Below are 11,847 nucleotides of genomic sequence, written 5' to 3'. Positions count from 1 at the left end.
TTAATTTGTATTGAACCCTGGCTAGTCCTTTAAAGGTACACCTTTATACCTTATCAGCCTCTAAAGTGTACCACTTATAGGTACTAATATCCTTTCTGTACTAATATGTACCCTTTCGGACAGTTTGGTACAATAATCAGCCATCTTTTGGCTTTAATTGCATCAATGCCATTATATTTGGCTGTAGAAATTCACATAATAATAGAAATTCTGAAAACTCACAGCCAACAAAACGAATAGCCTCACTCTCAAAATGGCCTTTGTGGCAAATGCAATTCCACTGAGTGTCATTTCATGATTAAGCCATTATAATTGCAAAGTTAATCAGACATGTCTTTGAGATTAGCAGAAACAATGTTTAGCTTCTGTGGAGCACATTTTATGACAGTAAGTATAATATCCTGGTCTCACACTGATGGTTTGATGGATGACTGCTCTCATTTCTCCCCTGTATGAGTCTTTTTCCATTGATCTGGCACCAGCACATCTCCAGTGGAAACTGAGTTTCTGCCAAGTTTCTCTCTCACTCTCTCTCTCTCTCTCTCTCTCTCTCTCTCTCTCTCTCTCTCTCTCTCTCTCTCTCTCTCTCTCTCTCTCTCTCTCTCTCTCTTCCCCCTTCCCCTCCACCTCCTTCCATCATAATTGCCTGGCCTCTCTTCCTACCTCATGATTAATTTTTAATGTCATGTTGTTACTTCCTTCCCATTATCCTTACAGACAGTAACTCTTTATCTACTATAAAGAGTCAGTCTCACCCTCTCTATACGTTTATAAAGGCTACATCTGTGAGGATTTGGTTAACCCGTGAGACCTCTCGGGAGACGGTGCCCTATAGAATCTATGAGCAGTCTGTTTATTGTGTAATGATTCAGACTTCCCTTTAAGTGATGTAAGGTGAGGAGATTTCTTCTTTTCATGTTTTTTTTTTTCTTCTGGAGGATTGCCAGAATAAGTGTTCGAAAAGCCAATCTTGGGACAACGTTTACAGGCAAACCCACCCTAGAGCTTCCCTCCTCCATAATGAAATGTGAAGACCGCTTCAGGCCAACACGACGATGGACTTGGCAGAGATTGCTTTTGGCGGAGGCGGAACATATGGGCTTTCCGTGGGTTTTCCCATTATGCTGATCTTTTTTTTTTCTGCATCGGGGCTGTTGGGTTTTGAGTCATAGAGAATGTCGAACAAAGTGCATTTTTATTCCCCTGTTTTCTGGGCAAGCCTTCAGGGCAAAGAAACTGTGTTTGTCATTTTGCTTGTGTGCTGGTGTGCAGGTGTAACGCAGGAATGTGCTTTTCGCTTTGATAAGTGCACATGCTTTCTTTCTGGCATTTGTCAGTGTGCAAAATTGCCTGTTTGTGCACAATTGGATTTAACACACATTGGTAGATGCTTCTCTTTTTATTTAATTGAATCGGGTGGTATTATAGAGTCTGTTAGACTGAATTTGACAATTACTCTTCCCAGTTGCTGTGCCTGAGTAAGTGAATATGACAAAGGATTGTCGGTGTGTGTTGGAGGCTGAGGGTTCTGCAGTAGAGCGAGTATGACTCACCTCTCAACCATGTGACTCATGAATCATTGCTCCTCCGTGGGCTGCGCTCTCCTTATCAACCTCTCCGTCGGCCCATTCTCTCTATTTCTCTTTCTCTATGCCACCTCCTCACTTTCTTCATTAACATTATTATTGACTACCTCTCGCCACTTGTTTGGTGTCTCTTTATTCCAAGCCATTCTGTTGTTGATTACAATTTCACTATAGTCATTTCATTAGGCTGTCATTTTCTTTGTCTTCCCTCCCGGTCTGATTCTGTTTCCCTAATTTTCTGTTTTTCTTTTTTTTATTATTGATTTATTCATGGGAAATTGTAGCTGTCACTCCTTGTTTGTTTCCAGACCGGTCTCGTTCAGTTGTTGTTAATAACATTCTGAATTGAAAACTGTTGTCATTGGGTGTCAAGTGATTATGTACTAAGAACTTTTTCACTTTGCATATGAAGGTCCTTGTTCACAAACAATGTTTGACAGATGTCATTGTACCCTTGAAATAGTCTTTTTAGGGCTCTCTAGTAAACGATGGCTGATTAATATGATTATATATTATATATAATAGGGGTGGTAGTAGCCCAATTGTTAAGCATGTGGTTAAGTTGGAGCCAGCAATATATATATATATATATATATATATATATATATATATAGGCTGACACTGAGGTCACAGTTCTGCTCTGCCATTTTGTTGTTTGTTTTAAAGCACTGAAATTTATTTTGTTCTGTGGAGATTGTTTCACAGTCATTTTGAATTAAAAAGCATCTATACACTACAAAAATCATATACTTAATCCATATTTTTGTGTAATTTACAAGTTAAAATATAAAGATATTTCAAACTAGAAACATTTACTTTAGCGACACTCCATATCTCCATATGATATGACTGATTGTCAGAGAATATGTAAGTGCATTTGACATACTGTAATTGCAGATTTTTTTCCCCACTTGTTTTAAGTTAAAAATGCAAATTTGTATTTATTAGCCTACCTATTCAGTGTTGCTTGTCAGGTAAATTGGTCTTATTATGTGCAAGTCATTTTTTGCGGTGTGGTAACAAATCAAACATGAGCAGGTACAAAAGTAATTAGTTTGGGGTTCATGTATATGGGCTTTTTAAAGCAGGTGAGTTATATTCTTTCAAGGTGTATTATTTATATTCTTTCACTCCACACTGTAAAAAAATGATTGTTGGTTTAACTTAAGTAACCTGGTTGCCTTAATTTTGAGTTCATTAAAATTTGAGTTGATAGAATAAAGGAGATTGGTTTATCAAAATATTATGTTTTCTGAACCACATTTATTATCTATAATTATATTTTCTAAGTAGCCCATTCAGGTCTGGAACAACATGAGGGCGGGTGAATGATGACAGATTATTCTTTGAAAAATCACTTTAAAGGAATAGTTCACTTAAAAATTAAAATTGTGTCATCATTTGCTCACCCTCAAGTTGTTTCAAACCTGTATGAATTTCTGTCTTACAGTTGATGTACCCCCTTGACTTCCATAGTATTTTTTTTTCCTACTATGCAAGTCAATGGGGTGCATCAGCTGTTTGGTTACCGACATTCTTCAAAATATCTTCTTTTGTGTTTAGCAGAAGAAAGAAATTCATACAGGTTTGAAACAACTTGATCCCTCAAGTGATGATGCAAATGATGACAGAATTTTCTTTTTTTAAGTGAACTATTCCTTTAAGTGTATTTACATGAATAAAAAGCGAACCTCACTCCTAAACATGTCTCATGTGGTGTGAAAGCGGGGCGTCTCTCCCTATAACAAGTCTTTGATTGCACGCAGCAGTCATAGTGGGACTACTAATAAGCTCAGTCTCTCATTAGTCAAGACCCCTACCCTGCTTGCTTTCTAGTTACATAGCATACGCTTTTCCCTTCATAATTCTTTTGAACAGTAAATCTGTCCTCTGGCCTTATTTTAATGTCCTTTTGTCTCTTAATAATATGTGCGTGCACATACGTGTCTATATTTGCTCATACGGCATATCAAAGCTAAGAGAAAATTCGACCTGGCATGCAATTAAGGAGACGATATGTGGCATTGATTGGCTCTGGGGCTCACACAGTTTGTTGGGCTAATTGCTGATCAAATGAGCTCATTAGAGAGATCATCTTTGAAAGACGTTCACACTAAGACCCTGAATGTTCATGTTTAACTTCCTTTTGGTAATGTTTGTGAATGCTTTTCTTATTGTTATAAGATTGGAAAAGGTAAGTCAAAACTTTAATTGTAGCAATTTATGCTAAGGTAAATTTGAGCGTGCTGTAAGAGGTAATAGTGTGTAAACAAATGAATGAGAAATGTGCAAATCTCAAAACCGTGTTCTTTACAAGAAGGAATTAAAAAACAATCTTAATAAAAAATAGTCAAGTTTATTTATTTCTCTCTCTGTAGCAAAACTAGTCATCAACATGCGGTTATTTACATCCAGCAAACGCATGTTTATTATGTTACGTACAAGATACATCTAGAAAGGACATAAACATTTTTCCTCACACAAGACTCAGTGGCATTTTTACTTGGATACACTAGTCATTCGTCTTTTTTTTTGTACTTTTTTCAATGCTCTTAATGTCTTTAAAAAAGCAACACATTTTAGATGCAAGTTTACAGTAACGTGCAGAAATTTTACTCCTCCACTGGTTCAGCTATCCTCATCCATTTTCCCCAAGCTTCCATCTGTCAGTCTTTCAAACCATTTAAAGAAAATTAAAACGGTGTATGCCTCCCCCTTACGTTTGAATATTATTATTTATTTATTTTTTAGATTGACAGGCACCAGTTTGGTACATTTTATTCATCTCATTTGGGACAATTTCAGCCAGATTAATCTTTCCTACAGACTTCTTTTTAGGAAAATATGGTGTACTGATTTTTATTTAAATTTTCACTTAATTAACATTAACAAGATCTAGATTAATTTAAATGAATAGATTGTCTATGCTATTTGGATTGAGTTCTCATTGGCCCAGTGATTGATTTGGGTAAGATGTAACTGGCCTAGAGGCAAAATAATCAATTAACATTTGACACATTTAAAACCACGAACATGAAATAATTTTTAAATTGTTTTTATATTTATATATATATATATATATATATTTGTTTTATTTGTAAAACAAAGTCAAAAGGCTGATCACTGCTATTCAGCTCCACTGAATAAAGTTTATGAGCTTGAGAACAAACCTTTCAGCCAGTCTGTGACCGAAAATGCTGTTCATCTGAAAAGGGGAAGAGAGTGTCTTAAGGCAATTAAAAGTTGTATTCAAAACAGCTTCTATGAAATAATACATTTGTTTCTTAGAAATCGTTGGAATGTATGAATGTCTTTTGCACCAACTTTCTATCTTTTTTTACGTAAAAAAACAATGGTATAAACACATTGAAGGAAAAAATTCAAAATGCAGACAGCGATAAGAAACTAATTCTATGTACAAGACTTTGAGTGTGTCCTCTGCTTCACAAGGGAACGCACAAATGGTAAATGCTTAAGCAGAATACTTTGAGGTACAAGTAAGACTTAATACATTTGGTGTATTGAATTAACAAAATGTATATTTCCACCATTATGGCACTGTGATTGTTTATCATTTCTGTCTGAATTAATCTGTGTTATGTTCTTTAAAGGTGCAATTAGAATCTTTTTTTTTTTTGCTATCCCTCTAGGATCAATGATATTGACCACTGGGACTTGAAATGTCCAAAATATACAAAACAAAATAAGAAAAGATATGTAAATAAGACTTGGATAATGGAGTTGCTTCCATAATAATGGCAAGCCTTTCAAGATTCTATCTTGAATGTCTTTGTAAGGGATGAAAACATGTTGATTTATGCTATCTGGTATCTGCTCCTTGAATGGACAGGTTAGATGGACATGAAGATCCTATTTGTGTTCTTTCTTGGGGGTAAACTTTGTATCTGAAACAAATAAGTGAGTGTGAAGAAATTGATTTCAGTAAAAGAAACCAGAACATGATAGTTGGGAAAGAACAGTCTTTAAGTTGTTCCCTTTCACTTTCTTTTTCCCCTCCGCCTCCTCATCGCTCTCTTTTTCCCCCCAGTCTGTTCACTGAAACATTCGGGGATTTTTCATGAAGACCCTCTCGATGAAGTTCTGCAGCTCCTCTTCGCTGTCCTGTGGCGGCTGCCTCAGCGGACTGTAGTAATCATCTTCCCTGGTGACTACAGGAGCTCGGGCTGGGTAATAAAAGGACGGCCAACGACGTGGAGGTGACCTGGGTTTAGGCATGGGTACGGCTTTGAAAGTCCGAGGGTGAGGGAAGTAGAGGTTCCGCTGGAAGCCTGGTTGGGCTCTTTGGCGAGACTGTGCCCAGGGACGCGACTTCCGTCTGGGGGAGTAATCAAAGTCATAGTCCAGTGAGTTTCCCAGGACATCATTGAGGGAGAAAGAGGGCTTGGAATAGTAGCGGGATTTTGGTTTTTGAGGCGGGATGTAGATGGGGTAATACCCTCTGTAGGGTTTTTGATAGAACTTGTAGGAAGGGTAGGTACGAAAGGGCCACTGCTGCCTCGTCCAAATGTCTTGCTTGCTGGGCTTGACCGAGGCCCTGTCTTTGAACCAGGCTTTTAATGGGTTCGTGTTCGGTTGAGGAGGCTTTGAGGGAGGAGGTTTACGTAACAGAGTAGAAGGTGCAACAGGGGCTGGAGGCGGCACGAGAGGACGTTGCCATGGGAGATTTTCAGGAGCATCTTTTTTCTTCTTTTTCTCCACATCGTTAATAATGTCCACCACATCATCAGCAGGAAGATGCAGCTTGCTTGAGATCTCAATCAGCTTATCAATGGTCTGTGGGTCAATGTCATCATCGTCATCACTAGTGTCCTCCTCATCAGAGCGCTTATCTTCTGCACCATTGTTGTCTTGGTACTTTTTCTTGTCCTGTTTCACGATGTATTTCAGGAGCATGTCAGATGCAATGTCTGCAAGCTTTTCCTCCTCCGCCTTGGCTCTTTGTGCTTCTGCTGCCTGTCTGCGTACCTCCTCTTGCTCTGCTTTGGCCCGAGTTTCCTCTTCTTCAGGGCTCAGCTGTTCTTCGTCCTCCTGATCTTCCTCATCTTCTTCTTCTGGGTCAGCAAGGTTATTGGTAAAGTCATCCATGAAGTTGCCTCCTCTTTGTGAAGGCTGAATTTTGTTCTTCTCTTGTTCGATTTGCCACTTTAGCTTCTTCTTGGACAGGGCCAGGTCATTGCCTTTAGCTTTAGACTTGATCTCGTTGTTCATGAGGCCATTACGGTCCAGATAATCAAAATACTCCCCACGGCTTCCCCTCTGGCCTGTGGACGTGTCACGCTCTCTCTTAGTGGCTGTGCTGTAGCTCTGCAGTTCCTCTAACACAGTCTCCAGATTCTTCACTTCCTCTGGACTCAGCTGCTCTTCCTCCTCCCCCAGTTCTCCTCTCTCTGGCTCCTGCCTCTCCTCCTCCTTGATCACCTCCTCTTTTGTGGCCCCCTCCTGTGGAGCCACCTGCTCTTTTAATGGTACCGTCTGACTAGTGGTGTGGCTTGTCACTTTCTCTGTTAGCCGTTCCTCTTCCTTAACCCTTTTTATCTCTTCTTCCTCCTCTCTTTCTTTCTCGTCTTTTCCTTGCGCTGCAGCAGCTGCCATGACCAGCTCCAGCTCTTTGTGACTATCTCTGTCTCTGTCTGCACCCTGAAGATCCTTCTGCTTTTCCACTTCCATTCCCTCCTCTTCTCGTTCACTCATCTTTTCCTTCTGAGGTTGGTTAAGGGCCCCAAGAAGGACCGCTGCTAGGGTTCTAGGATCCACGTCTTTGAAAAGCTCATCCTCTTCGTTTTCATCATGTTGCGAGCCCTTTTCCTCTGATGGTTGAGTATATTGACTCTGTTGCTGAGCAGAGGAGGGTGCTGCATAGTTTTCACTTACTGTGTTGCTGGCTGCTGTCACTGGACTGAAGGTTGCAGGCTTGACTGTGAGACTAAATAACACGAACAGGAAAATGACGGGAACATTTAAAGTTTGTTGGCACCAGCTCATGACCGCACGTACGTGTTGAACCTGAAAGAGAGAAAAAGTGCATAAATGGTCAAAGATCAAATCTGTTGCAAAAAAGCCCTTGATCTCAAGGTGACCAAAAACAACTGTTGTCTATGCTTTAGAGTTATATCATGTTTTTGATATACCTTTGTCATAAAAATTCTTGAATAAATGAGCTTGAGTAAAAACAGTCATGTGCATCACTCAGAATGAAGATTTTTCTCAGGTAAGATGGTGGACACATTCACATTGCAGACTGCCTGAATGCATCACTCACTGTATATTACATAAAAAAAATTGTATGAATGACTTGTAATGACAGGTATCAAACCTGAGAGCATTTCATGAATTGTTCATTCCTGTAATGGAAGAACTAATGACAATATAGACTTTAGTAGGCTAAATACTTTATTTTTCCTTGTCAAATCCAGTGAGGATTTTTTCTATTCTGAAGATATCTAACAAAGCATATTTATATTTTGCACAAACATGGTTTAATCATAGGAGGGAGGATATTTTGTTAAGCTTTAATTGATGTGTTATTGCCTGCTGCTTAGCTGATTTTGCAAAGGCGTTGTAATTGGCTCTGCGGCTTGAGCTGGTGCGGTTCGTGAGGACTCTGAAGCGCTTTGTACATGTGATTGCTCGCACACGCGGCGCAGTGCTAATAATGTATAGGAGGAAAAGCGCCTTAGCAGGGAGCCCTTCCGATGCGTGGGAGGTTAATGAGCAAGCAATACAAGGATGATCTGAAAATCTCAGTATGACCATGCAAAGCAAGTTAGAGCTCCAAAAAAACAAAACAAATACGAGTATTTCTCATTCATATGGAAAAAACACTCCATGACATTTGGATTTGTGCCAACTGGCTCACGATGTATGGGTTTTGCCTACTCTTATAAAGTTTAACATCTGCACAATTTTCTTATTTTTATTAAAAAACAACAGTCTGTTGCTCCTCTCAAATTTGAAAAGATCAACTTTTTGGTCGAATAAGAATCGTGTCTCCACAACAGCTCTAACAGACACCCTCGTCCACTGCCTTAAATGACCGAGACATCTGGGAAGGTCTCATCAACAAAGAACGCAAGTAATCCAGCTCTAAGACGCCTTGTAGACGCCTAGTAGGCCTATAATCTTCTGCTTTGAGACTATTAGATTTGAGATTTAAACGTCTTCTATCGCAAATTTGAACAACATTTGAAAGACATGAAAACAGATGATGAATGTTCTGCTGTTGAATTGTATGTCAACATTTCTCTGCTCCATATGAGCTAGGCTACTTATAAGTATGTAAAATACGTCAAATTGGACCCCAGAAGGCAAAAGTCAAAGCATGCAGAAGCAAAACAATGTTTTTATGTCAGTGTCTCTCGTGCGCTTTTGTGATTGGACTCGACGTAGGCTGGTTATTTTGGGCATCTAATGCTATGGTGATGAGAAATATGATGAAAGCATGAGCAAGGGCGTGGTAATAATTATTATGAGAGCTGTGCCATTGATAATAACCGTTACCTTCATCATTAATGATAAAAGTCATCATTGCAATATTCAGTATCACTAAAGTGTTTTTTAATAAGTTTCATGCCTTCCTTCACAAATAATTGTTATAGCCTACTTTTACTTTCTACATTGCTGCATTTTTTTTCATCAGGTCCCCTTTTTATATAAAGACTTAAAATGGATACAGCCTATTTTAGAAAACATTTTTATTACACATGCCTAACATTTCTGTGTTATTTTATACCACCAAATGTATATATATTCTTTCTTTTACATGTAAACTAATAAAGCAAAATCTTGATACCTCAGTTTGCGTTTTTAATTCATGCGTCTTCTGTCTACATTATTATATACTTCTTTTCCCACGCCTTCTGCATTACTGTTCCCTGTTACTATAAAAAGAAAGCCGGGACTTACCGGGAATCCTGTCAGGGGCAGCGCAGTCCGACGCACTTATTGTGTCCTCTTCAAACTTTGTATTTAAGTTCGCAATTTACGTATATGAATCCACTTCAACAATACATGCTTTGTTTGATTCTTGCTGTTTTGTTTGTACGGAAATATCGTTTGTGTAAGCCGTATGGTTGGCTATTCTTGCACGGCGCTATGGGGATATTTTCAGTACCACGGTCAGCTCTCCGTGTTTTTATTTCGGCCCCACTGCGCCCACGTGACTGCACGTCACTCCAGCTCATTGACGTCACTGACTCTCTCCATTGATAAGAATTTTGGTGCTGATCGAACCCCGAGTCTTCGCTACGCTGCAGTGCCCAGATGAATGGAAGGAAACGGGATGAATGAAATAGTACTTTTTTTCCGCCGAATAGAGAGGGCTAGACAACACGGGGAGCGCGAGACCGGTCCCTTCCAAGATGCAGCTGCAAACTGACAGCGCAACACAAAGGAACCAACAATCCTCATCACGATGTAGCCTACATTGCCTCATTAACAAAACGCATAAATGCAATTACACCATAAAATTCACAAAGGAAACAGCTGGCGCTTGAATCGTCAGTGCTTGCAAAATGAATGCGTATTATAGGCTACATGTTTTGTCTGATCTGGATTTTTTACATTAACGAGTAATGCGCCTCTTCCGTATCCATGTCGTGACATTATGTTACAGGATGTTTTGATGAGTGTTTGAAATGCATCATTATTACCATTAAAAGCTTTTGCAACCGTTTTTTTTTTCTTCTCTACTAGACAAAATGGACAATAAACATTTACAGTACAATGTTGCTGGCATGTATTATGTTGGTATCCATTGTGGACCATCTAAAAATAAAAACGTAATGCATCCAACATGCAAATTACAGTGAGACGACAGGTTATAGGCTATTTTATCTTCAAATATTCTATCGAATAGGCCTAAACACAATTTCATCTTGCATGAGTAACCTGCAGAGGACAATTAGCCTACGTTATATGCCACATCTAATTTAAAGTTGTCGTTCTCTGTCTAAAGATGTCGTTCCATATTTTAAGATTTCTTCAGTAAATGTCAGAGTGATCTTAATTATAGCCTTTGAATAAAAAAAAAAGCTTTAGTTCAATGTATCATTTGTACAGGAATGCACGCAGTCATGGTTTGCTTGAAACCGTGTGTTAGAGAGATTGATAGGCTACTCCGTATTCTGTAAACTAGTGAATTTTGAAATCAATCGCTTTTGTCAGCATTAGTTTTCATTGACCCATCATCTTTCGTCCACATTGTAGGCTATTTCTTATCTATTTGAACGAACTGGCAACTTACATTTTTAAAGGAAAATACACCCAAATAAGATAATTGTCATTATTATTCACCCTTAAGTAACTATTTTTTGGAGATGTTAGGGGCTGACACCCTCAGATTTTTTTCCGTACAAATAAAGTTATGGTGACTGAAGATGTCAGTCCCTCACATCCCCAACATCTCCTTTTGAAATAAACAAAAGTCATGTTTGGCACGAGGGTGCCAAAGATGAAGCAATTGTTGAATATTTTAAACAAATTTGGACATTGTATCTACATGTATTAAAGAACAAGGTGGTGCAATAATTATTCATTTTTCATTTTTTAAGCTGCTTGTTTCCTGGTAGACCAAATATATTTCTTTTAAAATTGAAATAGTTTTTTAAGTGTCATGTTGTGGTAGGGCTTATAACACCAGTGAAACTGGCTTACAGAGCTAATGATCCCAACCAACTCTCTGGGAATGTATAGCCTACCGCGTGTCAACAGCAGGGATCAAGCAGGACGAGTTGCACAGGTAGCGCACTTATCCACATGCCTAAAAAATACTCTTTTCATGCAATCTCTAAGCGTTCTCAAGCGTTCCCATCTTCAGACCAAGGACAAGCTCATTCACAAAACACTGATGATCCTGGCACTGGCTTGTGTTACCATTGCCTTCATTTTTCTTCATTACGTCGGGTTCTTTTGGCTCACTGTAATAGTGCTATTGCTAAGGGCCATTAGTTAAATTATTTTAAACGTACTTAAACCTCCTTCCTTACTTGTGTAATTAAAGAACCGTTTATCTCGTTTATCTAAATCTCAATGCCATTTCTACCTCTACAGTTTTGCTCATTAATAGGCTACAGTATGCGGAATAGCAGTCTCGAAAGTCGTTTGCAAGTGCATGTATTGGTTACGTGCTCGTACACCTGGCACTGTAGGTGACGAGACGATAGCCTAATGGTTGTTTTCCATTAGGAAAGTTAACATAATCCAGCCATGTGAATTCTATCAAAAATCTACAGTGTTAAACATG

The 11,847-nt window shown here is 38.8% G+C and overlaps 1 protein-coding gene across 1 annotated transcript; it reads right to left on the bottom strand.

Moving 5' to 3' along the window:
• Positions 1-5,574: 5,574 nt before the first annotated feature.
• On the bottom strand, positions 5,575-9,749 carry vgf (VGF nerve growth factor inducible). The gene is made up of 2 exons (XM_079867537.1): positions 9,510-9,749; positions 5,575-7,610 (listed from the first exon to the last, which is right to left on the bottom strand). The coding sequence occupies exon 2, from the start codon at positions 7,587-7,589 to the stop codon at positions 5,640-5,642; it is 1,950 nt and encodes a 649-aa protein (XP_079723663.1). The 5' UTR covers positions 7,590-7,610; positions 9,510-9,749; the 3' UTR covers positions 5,575-5,639.
• Positions 9,750-11,847: the final 2,098 nt, after the last annotated feature.

This window comes from Squalius cephalus (genome assembly GCF_949319135.1).
Source record: "Squalius cephalus genome assembly, chromosome: 3".
NCBI classification, from domain to species: domain Eukaryota; kingdom Metazoa; phylum Chordata; class Actinopteri; order Cypriniformes; family Leuciscidae; genus Squalius; species Squalius cephalus.
This window is presented reverse-complemented; position numbering and strand designations above follow the sequence as displayed.

What these genes read in the sequence shown, in the direction of transcription:
- vgf (XM_079867537.1), bottom strand. Translation starts at nt 7,589, where the DNA reads ATGAGCTGGTGCCAACAAACTTTAAATGTTCCCGTCATTTTCCTGTTC.